Source organism: Coregonus lavaretus (genome assembly GCF_964263955.1).
Source record: "Coregonus lavaretus genome assembly, chromosome: 1".
Classification (NCBI taxonomy): domain Eukaryota; kingdom Metazoa; phylum Chordata; class Actinopteri; order Salmoniformes; family Salmonidae; genus Coregonus; species Coregonus lavaretus.
The window spans coordinates 26,382,374-26,401,562 of NC_139988.1; the positions used below are offsets into that span (position 1 = coordinate 26,382,374).

Sequence of the window (19,189 nt, forward strand, 5' to 3'; positions counted from 1 at the left end):
CTCTGGACTACCTCAAGGGAAGAGGATGAGCTATCAAAACGATGCATCCTCTACAGTTATAAAAATAGCATCAATTAGTCTTTGATTGAATCAAACAGATGTATTTAGTGTGGTCGGTCCAACAGCGAAGATCTGTTTTGCCAGGCAAGCAAAAGAGTACGGCTAATGCTATATCCTCATCATGATAAACAATGGGGTAATAACATTACAGTCATTACAAGCCTGATGGCAAGTAAGTACTGTCTCTGGTATACAGTGTTGTCTCTTTCTCCATGTTTGCTAATTTAGCTTTAATTGTGAATGAAGTGTGCTATCTTGACAAGCTAGCAAAATGCAGAGAAACTTGTGAGTTAAGTCGTAGAGTATGCATGGCATACAGTACAGTAAATTACACCATAGTTGATTAAGGGACTTGACTAGGAACAAACCCACATCCAATCCCAGCATTCCCTTTACATCCCATCCAACGTTTCAGCTGTTCCTTAGAGAGTGTCTCTGAAGATAAGAGGACTGTTCCATGGTGACTGATGACTGATGAGTCAGGCACTTCCCAGTAGAGATCTGATCTGCTGGGTGACCACATCCTATGTGCTTGCCAACCTTATCTGCTGTACAGCATTTATTACCGCCTCATGGATTAGAGGCTTAAAATGTACAGTACAGTACAGGGTATGGAAGGGGAGTGACCAAGTGTTGAGCAGTAACGTCCCACCGGGGATATAATACATCTCAACATTATGAATCATCAGACAAGTTCAGACCACTTGGTCGGGTGTGATCCATTCAGGCGGAGCACAATGCCCCCCAAATCATCCCAAACATCCAGGGTTTCTCAAATCAACATTTCCAATTGAAACCAATTTAAGCCACTTTTTTTTACACAGTCTGGGCAGAGCTAGAAATGGTGGCCCATTCTGAAAGGGAAACACTTGATTCATCCCATCTTAGCCCAACAATGCTACTCCCTGTCGCTTTACACTCCCTACCTTTCTCTCAGCCACCTTGACCTGTACCGACTCCCTCTTGTCCTGCAGGTTCCTGAGGTCCTGCTCTGTGTTGCTGTCCTGGCCGGAGGGGCTCATGGTGAGCAGCTGCTGACCTTTGTTCATCAGCTCCTGGTAAAGCTCCTCCTTGGCCTCCAATGTAGAACATAACTCCTGCAGGAGACAAAAACATGAGGAGCTTAGAAAAGATGTCTGCTGTTATATTAGTGTCCGTTATAAACGAGTTGTTTGGATCCTGGATGCTGATTGGACGAGCAGCGTTCCAAGCCATGCTGTATTGGCTGTCAAAGACACACCCATGCCTGCTTAAAGTTCCATCTGAAAATGATCACTGCACCGCCATAAGAATATTATGTTCATGTTGCTGTCCGAATCATCTCTTGTATTTATCTCAACTCGCACATTATCTCCTCTTGCTTCCAGCCTAGCATTTAGTTTGGTATAGCGGGTTAATATAAGCCTCCCTGACTGATCTCGGAAGATTTGTTTCACTTTTGAAATGCAAACTCCCCTGTAGAGAAAGAGTGAACGGTGCGCACTGAGCAGATGAGACGAGACACATTTTTCTAAGCCAGGCAAAATCACGCATCAACATCATTATCATGGATATATCCAAGTAAATGCCATTAGAAGAAAAGCTAAAATAAATGAAAATGCAGCTAGTCACTGTCATTTCAGGTGCAATGTTCCACGTGACTGAGTTAAGTCTTCCGCATGCTTCCCATCTGAAACATTTTGTGACGTTTGTTCATGCACACAAAACATTTTCCTGAGGCAAGCCGAATTTTGGTAGTCAAAGTTTACGCCCCTCCGTCGTTGATTGGTCAACAGTAGGGATTCTTCAAATGAAGTGTTTGTTGTCATTCAACAAGAAACGACTCATTTTCATGCAAATTATTTCACTTGAGAAGTACTGCACCAAACATCTTAGTTAGATGTACAATTGCATGACTAAGACCTCCTCGGCAAAAACGTCAAAATGAATTACAGATTTCATGAGATATCTTAGATTAATTCAAACTATTTTGAGGAAGAGTATACTGGCTACAAACAGTACTATTGCCGATTTCTTCTCATTTTTCAAACGAAGGTCTTTTAAGGGAGTATGCGAGGCACAGACGCTCACTTCGCCTAGCCAAATTCTGTTAGGCGCAAACTGAACCTAGTTAGAGACGCCTTTAGTTGAAGTTGGCTAGCTAGCTAGCTAGCTAGCAAGTGACAAGAACGTTAGCCAGCCTGCAGAGCAAACACTCTGGATAACCAGTCCTTTTACATAGCAACTATGCAAAAATAATTAACGTCTGTGGCAACATGAGCAAAATAACTAACAACCTGATTTTTGTCCGGACTATATCTTCTGGTGGAAGAATAAAAATGGTATGAATTTACTTATCCAAATAACGTTTTAATGAAAATATGCAATTCATTGTTATTTTTATATGTTGGTAACGTTTTATAAAAGCAATAAGGCACACGAAGCCGTGCTGTATCATGAATACAGTCACGCTAGTCACTGTTTTCAGCACATAGCACGGCCTCTTGTACCTTCTTGCTTAAATAATAGCACTGAAACTACTGTTTTACATTTAATTTCTGTTTTACAGTCCAGTTTACTTTTATTGTTGCTATTCTGTCAGTGTCCATGTCTGCTTTGTTCCTGCTTCTTTACCAGTTTATTTTGTAAACTAATATAATCCAAATCAAGTCCAAACACAATGAAAAAATGAGAGTAGTAAGGGCAAACATAGCCAAGCTTTTCCACACGCAAATTCAAACCTTCAAATCCCAAGTAAATTCAGAGTCTTATAGTATCATTTTTTCTAAACAATCTCTGTTTTGGTTCCCATAATGCTAAATGGATGGAGTGTTCATAGTGAGAGCGTCTGGGTTATCCAATCAGAGGAAAGTCAAACAATAACAAAACAAAGGAAGATGTCCCCTCCCAACATTCTCTGAGCACTGTCAGGGTTTAATCAATTTGTACACTTTCTTTGGGGCTTTAATGAGTCCTTTGATGAGTCTTTCAGTAGGACACATTATTGTAAATTTCGCAAACATCATTTAATTTTCACACTTCAGAAAGAAACTGCAGACAAGGCCTGAATTGGGCCCTTACAAGCCTACCATCTGTATGAGGCCTTTTATATGGTTTCATACATACCAGATGGGCGTTAAGCTGCTCGCGGGCCGTGTCTGGTAAGCCTCCCACAGCCTTTGATGCTAACAGCTGACGCTCTGTGTCTTTCAGCCATTGCTGCATGTCTTCGATCTCGCCATGGAAACCTTGGGCCTGCAACACAATACAGCCTGAGTCAGAACAATGGACCTCATAGATGTATTGTTTGGAATTCACAGGTGGGAAAAGGGAATGTTATGAGAAGTTATTAATTCCTCAGATACATTAATGGCCAAACATGTATTGGCCTGAGGTTATTTGACAGAGTGAATGATGGTGTCTGAACAGTCTAATCGATGAACATATTTAATGCTTAATTGCCTGAAACCAGCATGGCCTTATCCTTCTAATTGTTTTCGTTCATTTAATTCCCCATTTGAACCAGATAACAATGTCTACGCTCAATGTTACAATGTTGTCTACGCACCATGTTTTACATATTAATTGTACAGTATGCTTGTTTTGGAAATCCACTTTTGTCCGTAAAATGCTTTTGACATAGCTTTGTAGGTTTACTGGGTACTAAAGTGAAATATTATTGGAAAATAAATTGATTTCATTTTTGGCAACCCTCTCCAAAAATCAAGAGGGCTTACATTTCGGAAAGTTTATTTCATACTCTTTATACATTCCTTATTCCTGGCCATAAAACCGTTCAAATAGCAATAGTAGAAATATACTTAATAAAAATACATATTCACTGTTCATTCACATTCCTTACATCACTCCTTTGACACCTTACATCAAAGCATTCCCCTAAATGTCAAAATGATGAATAAGAGCACCTATATCTGGGTTAGGAAAGGGGAGGCAGGAGGTGTGGAGGTGGAGGGCTTACATTATTTATCCGTACCTCATCTTCCCACTCCTCTAAAACATTCTTTATACATTTTGAAAAACAACATTCTTACGCTCCAGCAGAGAACATCAATCATAGCTTCATTTTCAGATTTTAGTCATTATGGTGCCAGATTCCAATACGGCAGCTGGGTATGGTGAAGGGGTGAGGCAGACTGAATATGAATAGCTGACATCAGGGTGAGGTACAGATGTAGGATCTTAATTTGACCTATATTGTCACAGCAAAAGTAGGCTACATGAAAAGTGCAATACTGTTTATATAACCGTGTGTTAGTGTGGTTTTTCAGTGAATTTATGTAAATCACAAAGCTCATCTGAAAATTCACAGCAACAAAAGATTGATCAGATTAGGATCCTACATATGTAGGTTTGTGGAGGTATAACTAGATACATACCTGAAGCAGAGCACTGTCAAGCTGGTGTCTCCTCTGCTCTGTCTTCTCCAGGATGTTCTTCCAGCGCTGGGTGAGGTTCTCCAGTTTGCTCTGCAGTCCAGAGGCTTCCTCTCCAGAGGTGGACTCCACCAAGTCAGTACCAGCCTTGTTGACCGCCTCCACTGTGGTCTTATGGGCCAACACATCGTTCTGGAGGACCTGGAAACACCACAGTACAGGGATGGTTAAACACTAGGCCAATGGGATCAATTAAATAAACACGGCCCAAAGATCAGATAGCAATAAAATTCAAAAATAATAATAATTCTAATAAGAGTGATAGTGTCATGTCGGAAACTCTGAAATATCCGACTTGCTTACTCCTTGTAGAAGGATGATACCCGAGTTTCCCACTTGGGAAGTATCAGAATCAACCAATAGGAAGCTCTACGCAAATAACTTACGTTCATTTTAATTCAGAGGTCCTGAGTTTCCGACATGACGTGAACGTGACATAAGTTTCTCCGACTGTCTATTTATTCTAATGGATAAGTTAAAATATGGTATAATCTGCTAAACTCTTATGGGACATACGTTTAGTAATGGCAAGGAGAAGACTAGATAAATATAATGCATGGTGGTTTAAATCCCTGCATGGTGGTCCTCAACAAGACTGGTCAGACCCACATAACTTCCATTTTCCACTGTCTGTGGATGATAGCTAAAAGTACACACAGGTGTCAGATAGATTATAATTTATAGGGGCTTTTGGAGAAGGGAGTGAAATAGATCAAATGCATTTGACATACTGTGGTCTGGGCGGATTTGTATGTGCTTATAATACATGTTGTACAGTGTCGTGTATGCAGGCTGTGTAGGGTTGAATTTTGATGTTTGTTGTTTGTTGTTGTTGTGGTTAATCCAAAATGTTGTGAGGGTCAGGAGGTCATGAAAGAGTCACGCCAAGCTGCTCTGCAGTTACTGTAGTTGCATGAAAAAATACTGAAATAACACTTTATACGAACAAGAGGAGATTTGTCTTACGTGGTGCTTGGCGAGCTCGATCTCGATGGCTTTGGGGTCTCCTGCAGCCTTCCTCTGCTCGTTTAGCAGCTCTTCTGTGTTGCTCATCCAGGCCAGAAGCTCGTCCAGCGCATGCTGAAACTGCCCCAGAGCCAACAGCGCTCCCTCTAGTTTGTGCTGCACACAATCAGGATAAACACAAGTTTATACAAGAGTCACATGAAAACACTCCTCATGTGAACTGACCCATAATCAGTCTCTCTTTCATGGGAATGAGAGGGAAAGGGGCCTTTTTCAATTAAAGAAACAGTACACTGCTCATTGTCTTTAAAAGGTTCTGATTAAGCAATAAGGCCCGAGGGGGTGGGGTATATGGCCAATATACCACGGCTAAGGGCTGTTCTTATGCACGGCGCAACATGGCGTGCCTGTGTGCAGCCCTTAGCTGTGTTATATTGGCCATATACCACAAACCACAGAGGTGCCTTATTGCTATTATAAACTGATTACCAACGTAATTAGAGCAGCAAAAATAAATGTTTTGTCATACCCATGGTATACAGTCTGATATAACACGGCTTTCAGCCAATCCGCATTCAGGGCTCGAACCACCCAGTTTATAATTGCGTTTATACAACGGGTGGGTCTAATCCTGGAGGCTGATTGGTTAAAACCGCATTCCAGCCAGTGTCTATACATAATAAGACAAATGTCTTATCTTCAACAAGTATAGCACACACTCTAGAAATAGCATTGAATTATGCTTATAAGGTTCTGCCATTTTTAATCACCCGCCCCCCTCCCTCACCCTACTATAGTACACCTCCAGCCCCTGTCTGACCCACCTGTCTGTTGATTATATTTTCGTCCAGGTTGTCCCAGAGCATTTTGAGCTCGGTCATGGGCTCTTGGATGGCACAGCGGTCGTACTCCTCCGTCACCTTCTTCAGCAGCAGGCCCGCCTGGTGGTTCAGACGCTCCATCTCCATCTGCAGCTGATACGCCTCACCTTTGAACTCCTGAAACACCACGCCACACAAGGGATTGTCAAGGAAACCTGTCAATATAACTACAGGGCTATGATCTGGAAAAAACATCTGACCCTTCCAGCCTCTCACAGTGAGGTAGTGCTCATTGATAATGTACTTTCCCCACTGTTTTCTGCTCCCAATAAGTGATATTTTTATATACACTGAATAAAAATATAAACGCAACATGTAAAGTGTTGGTCCCATGTTTCATGAGCTGAACAATCCCAGAAATGTTCCATACGCAAATTTGTTTACATCCCTGTTAGTGAGCATTTCTCCTTTGCCAAGATAATCCATCCACCTGACAGGTGTGGCATATCAAGAAGCTGATTAAACAGCATGATCATTACACAGGTGCACCTTGTGCTTGGGACAATAAAAGGCCACTTTAAAATGTGCAGTTTTGTCACACAACACAATGCCACAGATGTCTCAAGTTTTGAGGGAGCGTGCAATTGGCATGCTGACTGCAGGAATGTCCACCAGAGCTGTTGCCAGAGAATTGAATGTTCATTTCTCTACCATAAGCTGCCTCGCCTCCAACGTTGTTTTAGAGAATTTGGCAGTATGTCCAACCGGCCTCACAACCGCAGACCACGTCAGCCCAGGACCTCCAGATCGGGCTTCTTCAACAGCTGAGGAGTATTTCTGTCTGTAATAAAGCCCTTTTGTGTGAAAAAACTCCTTCTGATTGGCTGGGCCACCCATGGCTTCACCCCGGTCCAGTCATGTGATGTCCATATAGATTAGGGCCTAAAATATGTTTTTATTTTACTAAGCAAGTCAGTTAAGAACTAATTCTTATTTACAATGACGGCCTACACCGGCCAAACCCAGACGACGCTGGGTCAATTGTTCGCCTCCCAATCACGGCCGGTTGTGATACAGCCTGGAATCGAACCAGGGGGTCTGTAGTGACACCTCAAGCACTGAGATGCAGTGCCTTAGACCACTGCGCCACTCGGGAGCCCAATTAATTTATTTCAATTGACTGATTTCCTTATATGAACTGTAACTCAGTAAAATCTTTGAAATTGTTGCATGTTGCGTTTATATATTTTTTAAAGCTCAAAAGCTTTATTAAAAGATCCCTTACTGGGAGCATGGGAATCACAGGAGGTTGATTGCACCTTAATTGGGGAGGACGGGCTCGTGGTAATGACTGGAGCGGAATAGGTGGAATGGTATCAAATACTTCAAACACATGGTTACCATGCGTTTAATGCCATTCAATTCACGCCATTCCAGACATTATTATGAGCCATCCTCCCCTCAGCAGCCTCCACTGATGGGAATAGCAAACAGTGAGGGGACATGACTTTTGTCTATTTGTTAAGCCCCTGTGCAAAGGTAGATGTGCCTAAAACCACCTTCATTAACTATTCCTTTTGAGAGACACAATAGCTTTGTCTTGTTGTACATCAAAGGAGAGAAGTCTATTGCATTGCTCGCTGGAGTATTAATGACACTGCTGGAGCGTTACTACACTGTTGTTCAATAAGGGCAGGGCATGAACTGAACATTCACAGCAAAAAAACAGCTGCTGTTGGCTCTGTAATGTTGACATGAATTAAATCAACACAATAACTTGGGTGAGAACAATTAAAAGTTATTCATGATGTTTCGATCAGATACATGTGGGAATACAGTGCATTCGGAAAGTATTCAGACCCCTTGACTTTTTCCACATTTTGTTACGTTACAGCCTTATTCTAAAATTGATTAAATTATTTATTTTCCTCATCAATCTACACACAATACTCCATAATGACTCCATAATTGGTTTTTGGTCTGACATGCACTGTCAACTGTGGGACCTTACATAGACAGATGTGTGCCTTTCCAAATCATGTCCAATCAATTGAATTTACCACAGGTGGACTCCAATCAAGTTGAAGAAACATCTCAAGGATGATTAATGGAAACAGGATGCACCTGAGCTCAATTTCGAGTCTCATAGCAAAGGGTCTGAATACTTATGGAAATAAGGTATTTCTGTTTTCTATTTATAATACATTTGAAAACATTTGAAAACATGAGGGAAATTTTAGAATAAGGCTGTAACGTAACAAAATGTGGAAAAAGGGAAGGGGTCTGAGTACTTTCTGAATGCACTGTAGATCAGTGGTTTGGTCTAAGATTGCTCATACAGCTAGTGCATTCTATATAATACAGGAACACAATACCTTGAGTTCTTCAATCTGCTGCTTGACAGTGTCCAGGTCTGTGCCCACAGGTGACATAGAATCCAGTTTGTGCTCCACGATATCCACCCAGTCAAACATACCCTGTAGATAGAGGAAGTGGGCACCATTGTCACTGGGAGAACACAATGCTAGCTTAAAACAGCTCAGATTTCACATTCATTATAATTAGTATATCACGTAATCAACCAATTATTCTAATGTAAAACCAACACTGTCAACAAAAAATAGTTATTAGCATATGGTGAAATAGAGACGGATCTCAATTTATTCACTCAAGTCTAGGATGGGTGTAAATGCGTAGTCCATTTATAACCAACAGTCTACATCTAAGCCTTTTAAAACCCCTTCATTAAAAGAGACACATACACCACTACAAACAATCACAACCAATATAAAGAAAACAACAACTTACAACCAATATAAACAAAACACATAAATTAAGGATATCCAAATATAGCAACACTGCCTGTTACATGACTATTTACTTTGATCTATCTGTGCCTAGTAAACTACTCAAAGTCATTGTAAACTCTGTGCCTTGATTCTGTCTGAGCGGTGTGAACGACGATGCAAAGTGGCAACATTAGATGGCAAACACTGATTAACATTAACACATTAACATTGCTTGATTAATAGGATCATTGATCATACGAATAACACAAAACCACTGACACTTCAATCAACATGAATTAAGACGTGAATGTGTCTTGAGTAGTGGGGGTGACTTTCTCTTTCCTATGAGTAAATATAGAGGAGGCAGAGTGAAACTTCTGAATTCATTGAGTAATGAAACCTCAAACTACTCAGAAGCTTCGCATTACATGCAAACAATGGTATTCATCTCCTAAGAGTCCAAACCACAAGCTGCTTAGTGTTAGTCAGTGTATTCAATGACAGCAAGGCAGTGTTCAGTAGACAAGGAATGGGAGTTTATGTTTTATCTGATCTTGACCAATAAGAACAAAGATTTTCTATTTCTGCTGCAAAACATTTTCCCATTGTGTACCCTACTGAACAGGTCCTGGTGTATGACAAAGAATAGCAGCTAACCCATAATGAACAGTAATGTACCTGCAGGCCATCCTGGAACTGCACAGCAGCCTGCATGGCCTCATCCAGTCTGTCCACTCTCTCCTTCCACGCCTTGTTCAGAGTCTCCCATGCCGAGTTCACCTGGGGAAAACCACAACAACAAAGGTCAGGGAATAGGATCCATGCACAGCTGTTGGAGACAAATACTCCTCTATATACAAATACAAATAAAGAAATCATGATAAAATTTGATATTTGATTTACCAGCATTACATATATCCTTATGTAAGTCAATAAGATATCTACAAGTACTAAGGTATCTGTCATTTTAGTTTGCCTTTGTAGAGTCCTTGAGCAAAGTGATTTGTTTCCTCTTTTTTAAAGGTGATGTTGATGTCATTGATTACCTCATCAATACTCTTCTTTATAACTGGCTTATCTGGTTCGCCACAGGCAGCCATAAGCTCCGCCCCCAAGTTCCGCACCACATCAAGCTCCTCCTGAAGCCCGTCAATCTCCTCCTTGAAGCTCTGGGAGAAAAATCAACTATCAGTCCCGTATATAAATCTACTATCACATCAAACTGTATATAGATTACATTGGCCATTGTATCTTGTTTAAGCTACTCCAATGGTTACATGTTACATAAATGTAAGGAACTTTATTTAACATAGCAAGATAAAAATAAATGGCACACTGTAATGCTCCTAATTCCATGTTTTGATGCTCTTTTACCTCCAGAGACTCCTGCTGCTGTTTCACCACAGAGGGGTCGACTCCAGGCTCCTCCCGCTCCCTCAGCAGGTCCTGGGTGTCCTTGATGGTAACGATGAGGGCACAGTGGTCACACCAGAACTTGTCTGCCAGGTCCATTACATCCAGCAGCTTGGCCTCCCTCTCCTCCATCAGGGCATGGATCTCATTCCAGGTGAACACCATCTGGTCCAGCTTGTCTTGCACAGCTTGGGAGACACAGAGAAGTAACAGTCATATTTATTTAGGTATTCTAGCCTTGACCCCAACTGTTCTGTAATATGTTGTGATATCTGGCAGCTTGAGACTAGGTCTTCGGCTAACTAATTTATTTGGCTAGAGAGAGAACTTCAGCTGATTTTGATTGGCCTAGCTAGCCACCCAAACCATACACCTCAACAACAGCTGAAGAGGGTAAACAATGGGTTGACCTGTAGTAGTGTGAGGCTACAGTCATGTGCTGTACAGTCTTCCCAAACATCTACAAAACTAGCAGTGCCAACAAGCACTTCCCACAATGATAGGTACAGGGGAAACAATAGATGTTACCTTTAGCAGATATGTCCTTGTCAGCTCCCGCTGAGCGAGCGATCATCTCCTCTCCGCGCTGCTTGAGCGTGTCGTAGGAAGGCTGCAGTTTCTCCAGGTCCACGGACATAGCCTTGTTCTCTGTGATCTGCTCCCTGATCTTCTCCACCTCCACAGAGATGGAGGGAGGCTGACGAAGGCGCTCAGCGATCCGCTCCAGGGACTCCAGCATGGGCTCGATCTTGTCATGGAACTAGAGGGAGAGAGGAACATGGTCAAACTGTCTGCGTGGGTCTAAACAATCTCCATCTAATTATCAAATTAAGTACTTAAGTATTTATCCAAAGTACTTTTATTTTGTGAAATTCTAAGGGTTAAGAGACTCAATCATTTAGCCACGAGAACCAGCAATCTACTACATCAATGATCATTACATGCTCCTGGAACGACTTCTAAAAAACTAACCCTAACCCTAATTCATTTTCAAACTTAAAAATCAATCAACCTAGGACAACAGGGCAATTGTCTACTTTAATATAGAGATGCAATCCTGTTGAACCCAACTGACTCTGCAGGTGAAATCCATTCTGTCTGAACCAGACGTGCCCTGCTGCTACCCTTGGTATTTTTGTCCTGTTTTCAAAGGAAGGATATGAATAATGTTTCCTTTCCCTCTAAGGACTTTTATAATGCCGTTTCAGCTTCAGATTTCATTAGAGCGATGTCATTATTTTGGCAGGTCATCAAACAATCCCATCCCAAAAAACATTTAAAAACATCCTTTTATCCCCACTCAGTTGCATTAAGTGAAACAACATAAGCCATCTTAAGACCAAAGTCAAACTCACATACTTGTGCGTCCATAGGGATTTTTACCTGTATAAACAAAGGTATATAAACTAAATAAAATAAGTGAATGTTTGTTACCTGTGTGGATTTGGAGATGGCCTCATCCAATGTGGCAGCCCTCTGTTTGACATCAGCTTTGAGCTGGGCGTACAGCTGGTCTGTGGCTGTGTACTTCTCCCTGATAGGGATCCCCTCCACAGGACTCAGCTCTAGAAGCTGGGGACCCGTCTTGTTCATCTTGTCGATGTGGGGCTTGTGCTCTGCAATCAGCTCTCGCATTTGCTGTGGTGGATATATGACATTGTCAGTCAGAGAAACACAAAGACACTGAGGATTTTCCCTAAAGCTTTGTAACACTCAAATTATCCTTCGTCCATTTCCTTCATTGGTGTTAAGATGATCTTAGTGTGAAACTCACCACAATCAATAGTATTAAAATCCATTGGCACAGAGACAACTAGCTAATAGACTTTACGTTGGGCTCACCCTGAGCTCTTCCTGTTGCTGTCGGAGAGCTTCGTACTCAATGGCCAGCAGTGGGAGCTGGCTGAAGCTGGTGCGGGTCTCCTGGAGCCAGGGCCACAGCTCCTCGTAAGTCTCCCAGAACTGGCTGGCCAGAGACTGGGCTCGCTCCAGCTGCAGGCAGCGCTCCGAGTTCAGCTGACTGACCACACCGTACTTCTCCAGGAGGGCTTGGATCTTGACCTGAGAAAAATAGAACATAAAAAAACTGAGTTGATGTATGCTTCTTAGGAAAAAAAGCAAGGCAGCTGCACACGCTGGTGCAATTGATTTATCATTTTGACAGCAAGCTGCCTTGGTCAGGGTTTCTTCTTGACAGAAATCTCTATCAAAGGCCCATATGCTATGTTCATGGACGCACAAGGTTACCCTGGAGGTATTCAACTTTTTTTACCTTCAAGGCTTGCTTTTCCTCCTCATCCTTGATGTTCATGATGGCCTCGCCTGTTTTCACAATCTCATCCACAGCATCCTTGTGTCTCATGATGTCCATGGAGAAGCCCTGGTCAATCAGAGGAGGATGTTTGAATGGTAACTAACACACAGTGAACACACAGCTGCAGCACACATCATTGTTTGCATGGCGGTGGAGGTGGCCAATGTCTCTACAGGCATATATACAGATACACAGTACAGGTACATGACAGACAGACTGACCTTCTGGGACTGGAGCTGGGCTGTGGTCTGGTCCTGTTCCAGCCTGATCTCCCCCAATGACAACATCTTCCTCTCTGCTTCAGTGAGCCAGGCCAGCAAAGTGTCAGCTGCTTGTTCAAACTGCACAAAAAACATCCCATCATGAATGGTACAATAGGCCTAATTAAAGGAAGATTGAGCAATATGACGTCATTATACACAGCGGGGCAACTTCTTGTTCCCAATGTGGGGATGCCTCAAGGGGGAGCATAAATTGGGAAGAATTAATACAGGCGGTCCTGGTAGGTTTCAATTCTATTGTTGTTTATGCCTGTAAGCAGGAAGTCGCCCGCTGAATATAATCATGAAATATTGCTTTATTTTATCTTAAAATATATAAAAAGAAGTAAAAGAATATCTGTATTTGGGACGTAAAATCCAGTCATGAGTTTGACAATTCATTGACGACGATGCAACATTATACCCTACTTTCTTAGGTGTCTGCACTACAATCAAAAATGTTAATGAGCAAATAATCAGATGCAAATGTAGTCATCCTCAATAACAGTTCCCAGTGTTTAATGAACAATAATGACAGAAAACAAAGCTCCCTAGAGGCCAAAAACAGGCTAAACGAGGGAGGATTTAGTGCTGAAAGCAGATGGGATTAAGACTATAATAGCCCCAATCACCCAGAACACAAATTAGCATTCTGGTAAGCGGTTCCCTTTGTTGTTAAACACATTTCAATGGCTGTGTTCCCATTTAGTATTTTATGTCTGTTCCTCTGTTTACAGTGGCCTACTGTAATAAGTGGTTGTTTTACTATACCTGCTGTGATTTCAATATGGCGGCATTGATCTGCTCCACATGCTGTGCGATGGTGTCACTGGCGGCCTTGTAGCGGTCGTTGTCCTCTGTCACCAGCTTGTCCAGGCCCTCCCGGGCCCTCCATGGGACCAGCTCCAGCAGAGAGCTGCTCACCTCGTTCAGTTTGTCCACCTGGGGCTTGTGATCCCTGGCCTCTTTCAACAACGCCTGGGTAACACAAAGGGCCATACAGTGAGCAGTGAGCACCAATCTATCTATCCATGCACTGTGTTTAAAGTGATGTAATATGGCTGTCGTAATTCTATCCTGATGTTACAGAATATTCCAAGTAATACCATTTTGCTTGGAATACCGTAATACCATATGACGGATTAAAACTAACAGGGGTCACATGGCAAGTCCACATATCTGACATACCCACTAAAAAAACAAACACAAGCAATACTTATACAGCAACTTAATAACTAGTGCTAACTGCTTCCCACAACAAAGTGTCAAGCAAAAGAGTCCTATCATTACCTTCTGCCTGTCTTGTGCCTGGATGAGCTGCTCTCCTACAGGCTCCTGAGCAACGAAGGCAGTGAGCTCAGCCTCGACATTCTTCAGCCAGGAGCTGAGGTCTTCATGGGTGTGCTGAAGCTTGGAGGCCAGGGTCAGGGCCTGGTCCAGGGTCTTAGACACGTTCCCACTCATGGAGTTGATCTCAGCATATCTCGTCTTTATCCCGTCCAGCTTGCCTTGGATGACAACCACCTCATCACCTACAGAAGGTAAAAGAAGATACATTCATTCAGATTGATCAATAATTCTGAAGTGTTTAAATTCACATTATAGGTGTAGTATTCAACATATTGTCTCACCTGTCGTTTGTTTCAGCAGCTCCAATCCATTGGAAATGGCTTGATCAACATTCTGCTTCCTCAACTCAATGTCTTCATGTAGCGCCTGTCAAGACACAATACATTAGCAACAACTCATCTGACTTAAACAGCATTGTGAACCAAGAAGGAATGTAACTTTTTTCACACAAACTAAACTAAACACGAAACTGAAAGTAACAAAGTAGTTAGATGTAACTTAAAATTACTTAAAAACGATGTAAAGGGATAAAGAATTAATGAATGTTAGGCCTGAGGAGCAGTGTGACGGTAGTAGTACCAGTTGTTCTGCACACTGCTTTTCAAGAACGTCCGTCTTGTAGTCTTTGACGGACACTTCGCTCAGCCTAGTGTGCACTTCGTTGAGCCAGTTCATGAGGGCCACCTCGTCCTCTCCAAAGAGCTGGGCATTGGCCAGAGCCTGCTGCAACATCTCTGCCTTTCTCCTACAGCGCTCCTGCAGCTCTATGTAACTGGCTTGGGTGAAGTCCAGCTTAGACTGCACCAGCTCCTTATCGTCCACTGAGCTGACCGGCTTGAGCATCTGACCCAGGCTGACGGCCTGAACCAGGTCTTTACTGTGACACATTATCTCCTCCTCTAAGGCCTGACAACATCACCACCACACATGGAACACACCAGGGGGATAAATTAAAAACACACACACAAACACAGTTGGGGGGAAAATGAATACTGAATCAATAAGAAACTTAAAATTACAAACATCAACTGAATGCAAATCATGATAAAAAAAAAGGCAATACAACAAACAGAACAAATCATGAGAAACTGAAAACAAAGGATTGGGCGACTGAAGTAACATCAATGACTGAAACATGAAGTATCTTACCTTGTGCTGGGAGATCTGCTCTTCCAGCTTGGAGGTCTGTGTGCCGATGGGTTCAGATTTGGCCAATCGTTTCTCTGTGGCAGAGAGCCACTCAGACAGAGGCTCCAGTGTCTCATGGAACTGCTGAGCCACAACTAGAATACTCTTCAGCTGTTTGTGCCTACATTACACAGCATGCCAAGAGAGAACAGAAGAGGAGGGACAGGTGAATAATGAGACAGGTTTAAGGAATACCTGGGATAGGATAAAGTAATCCTTCTACCCCCCCCCAAAAAAAAAAAACATACAGTGGGGAAAAAAAGTATTTAGTCAGCCACCAATTGTGCAAGTTCTCCCACTTAAAAAGATGAGAGAGGCCTGTAATTTTCATCATAGGTACAGGTTAACTATGACAGACAAAATGAGAAAAAAAAATCCAGAAAACCACATTGTAGGATTTTTTATTAATTTATTTGCAAATTATGGTGGAAAATAAGTATTTGGTCAATAACAAAAGTGTCTCAATACTTTGTTATATACCCTTTGTTGGCAATGACACAGGTCAAACGTTTTCTGTAAGTCTTCACAAGGTTTTCACACACTGTTGCTGGTATTTTGGCCCATTCCTCCATGCAGATCTCCTCTAGAGCAGTGATGTTTTGGGGCTGTCGCTGGGCAACACGGACTTTCAACTCCCTCCAAAGATTTTGTATGGGATTGAGATCTGGAGACTGGCTAGGCCACTCCAGGACCTTGAAATGCTTCTTACGAAGCCACTCCTTCGTTGCCCGGGCGGTGTGTTTGGGATCATTGTCATGCTGAAAGACCCAGCCACGTTTCATCTTCAATGCCCTTGCTGATGGAAGAAAAACAGCCCCAAAGCATGATGTTTCCACCCCCATGCTTCACAGTAGGTATGGTGTTCTTTGGATGCAACTCAGCATTCTTTGTCCTCCAAACACGACGAGTTGAGTTTTTACCAAAAAGTTCTATTTTGGTTTCATCTGACCATATGACATTCTCCCAATCCTCTTCTGGATCATCCAAATGCACTCTAGCAAACTTCAGACGGGCCTGGACATGTACTGGCTTAAGCAGGGGGACACGTCTGGCACTGCAGGATTTGAGTCCCTGGCGGCGTAGTGTGTTACTGATGGTAGGCTTTGTTACTTTGGTCCCAGCTCTCTGCAGGTCATTCACTAGGTCCCCCCGTGTGGTTCTGGGATTTTTGCTCACCGTTCTTGTGATCATTTTGACCCCACGGGGTGAGATCTTGCGTGGAGCCCCAGATCGAGGGAGATTATCAGTGGTCTTGTATGTCTTCCATTTCCTAATAATTGCTCCCACAGTTGATTTCTTCAAACCAAGCTGCTTACCTATTGCAGATTCAGTCTTCCCAGCCTGGTGCAGGTCTACAATTTTGTTTCTGGTGTCCTTTGACAGCTCTTTGGTCTTGGCCATAGTGGAGTTTGGAGTGTGACTGTTTGAGGTTGTGGACAGGTGTCTTTTATACTGATAACAAGTTCAAACAGGTGCCATTAATACAGGTAACGAGTGGAGGACAGAGGAGCCTCTTAAAGAAGTTGTTACAGGTCTGTGAGACCCAGAAATCTTGCTTGTTTGTAGGTGACCAAATACTTATTTTCCACCATAATTTGCAAATAAATTCATAAAAAATCCTACAATGTGATTTTCTGGATTTCTTTTTCTCATTTTGTCTGTCATAGTTGACGTGTACCTATGATGAAAATTACAGGCCTCTCTCATCTTTTTAAGTGGGAGAACTTGCACAATTGGTGGCTGACTAAATACTTTTTTCCCCCATTGTATATATTGTAAAGTGGTTGTCCCACTGGCTATCATAAGGTGAATGCACCAATTTGTAAGTCGCTCTGGATAAGAGTGTCTGCTAAATGACGAAAATGTAATGTAAATGTTTACTCCCTCAACTAAAGTCTGGCCTGGATGCCAAGATACTGGGTGCCAAGATAATTGTCTCCTTAAAGACCTCTGTGTCCAGATAATGCAATTGAAGAATTATACCTAACAACTGTCACTTACGGATAGCGGGGGAGGGTCAATTAATTATGTCTTTAGGGAACTTATCCACAATGCAACACCTCATTTGGCTGTATCGTCCAGTCCTTTACATGAACCCTTTACACTTCTGGGAATTGGCCTATATGGATAGGGTTAAATTAAAATGTTTCTTACAGAAAAAATATGCAAGGCATAAGCATGGTAGCAATTGAAAGGGAACAGTTTGGAGATTATGGGGAAATTATTAGACTAAAGGTGAGGACACAAGACTGAATCCAAACATTACACAATTGATTTTATGTGCATTTTACATTTACTGTACCTTTCGCTGCATTTGTTGATTACGAAATCAGAAAATACTCTGGATACATTTAGTAACATGATAGGAATATTCCTGGAAAATGTGCGGTAGGTGCAACATAAGACAAACAAATGACAAGGGTTTGAGTGAGAGGACTAACTGGTGTCTCCAAGTGGCCATGCACCTCTCCAAAGTGTGCACAGTTCCTAAGTCATTTCAATGAACTTTTATGACTCAAAGAAGAGTCTTCATCTATAAGATGTTTTTTTTAGCTCTCCTAGCTGGGCCGTGAGGAACTTAAGCATGCAGGCTTGTAGTTGTTTGGTTTGGAACACAACCCTGCATCCCCACCATTACACAACTACTGTTGTTGTTTACGCAACCCAAAAACGGCCCATTATAAATCGCAATCTGGGTCAGGTGGGCATAATTTGAAAGCTTGTTCTATTGCCAACATGACTAGCTAAGTTATAAAATATGATCTTACAGTGTTAGGCTTTCACAGGGCAATTCAGAAAAACAGATTCTAATTTTGGTGCGCATAGAAAGGAGTCATGCGTGCATTCAGGTTCATGATTCACCTGCGAATTTTCTTCACAATAGGCAAATGTAGGCTCATTCTTTTCAGAACTACCCAGGGTATGACGCCATGTCATCTTGTAACTGTACATCAAACATTGTGATCATAAACAGTGACACTGTACATGACATGAGTTTTATGATATGGAAATGTGAAGTGCACATTTGGACTCACAGGTGTTTGGCTTGCTTGTATGACATCAAAGCGGTATTTATTATAATCCTCAACATCTCATCTTTCAAAACACATCGAGTCCTCTTAATTTACAACATTTCCCTCACTCAGAAAACAAAAGATTTGCAAAGATTGCCCAATTAGCGGGAGGGATGGGAGCAACATCTTGTCGCGTGCGGTGCTCAAGTTCAAAACGTCTGTCAGTCAAAACACATACAGCGCTGTGAAGCACAGAGCCTGAGCTCTGACGTCATTAATAGCAAGGTTTTCCAAACTCGGTCCTGGGGCCCCTTCCTGGGTGCACGTTTTGGTTTTTGCCCTAGCACTACACAGCTGCTTCAAATAATCAAAGCTTGATGACGAGTTGGTTATTTGAATCAGCTGTGTAGTGCTAGGCGGACCAGGACCGAGTTTGGGAAACCCTGATTTATGGCATGTTACTGTACAGCCACTGCGTTCCAATTTAGGCGCTTATCAGTGCCCAAATCTGCCATTTTCAACCTGTATACGGGTACGAGTGTAAAGAGCTAGGACTGAGGCAAGGGATGGCATTTCCGTAG

The 19,189-nt window shown here is 42.3% G+C and overlaps 1 protein-coding gene across 2 annotated transcripts in view; it reads right to left on the minus strand.

Moving 5' to 3' along the window:
- The window catches only part of LOC311132554 (dystonin-like), a gene marked incomplete at its 5' end in the record, with an annotated part of 177,663 nt that overhangs the window by 27,057 nt on the left and 131,417 nt on the right, over window positions 1-19,189 (minus strand). For both annotated transcript variants that reach the window (XM_084165817.1, XM_084165816.1), the window contains 19 exons: window positions 987-1,157; window positions 3,166-3,294; window positions 4,437-4,634; window positions 5,460-5,615; window positions 6,284-6,457; window positions 8,656-8,757; window positions 9,748-9,849; window positions 10,116-10,238; window positions 10,444-10,670; window positions 11,011-11,242; window positions 11,917-12,120; window positions 12,325-12,543; window positions 12,755-12,862; window positions 13,018-13,137; window positions 13,828-14,034; window positions 14,347-14,588; window positions 14,688-14,772; window positions 14,986-15,312; window positions 15,556-15,715. In XM_084165817.1, coding sequence (XP_084021943.1) covers window positions 987-1,157; window positions 3,166-3,294; window positions 4,437-4,634; window positions 5,460-5,615; window positions 6,284-6,457; window positions 8,656-8,757; window positions 9,748-9,849; window positions 10,116-10,238; window positions 10,444-10,670; window positions 11,011-11,242; window positions 11,917-12,120; window positions 12,325-12,543; window positions 12,755-12,862; window positions 13,018-13,137; window positions 13,828-14,034; window positions 14,347-14,588; window positions 14,688-14,772; window positions 14,986-15,312; window positions 15,556-15,715 — 3,286 coding nt within the window. The remainder of the gene's footprint in view (window positions 1-986; window positions 1,158-3,165; window positions 3,295-4,436; window positions 4,635-5,459; window positions 5,616-6,283; window positions 6,458-8,655; window positions 8,758-9,747; window positions 9,850-10,115; window positions 10,239-10,443; window positions 10,671-11,010; window positions 11,243-11,916; window positions 12,121-12,324; window positions 12,544-12,754; window positions 12,863-13,017; window positions 13,138-13,827; window positions 14,035-14,346; window positions 14,589-14,687; window positions 14,773-14,985; window positions 15,313-15,555; window positions 15,716-19,189) is intronic.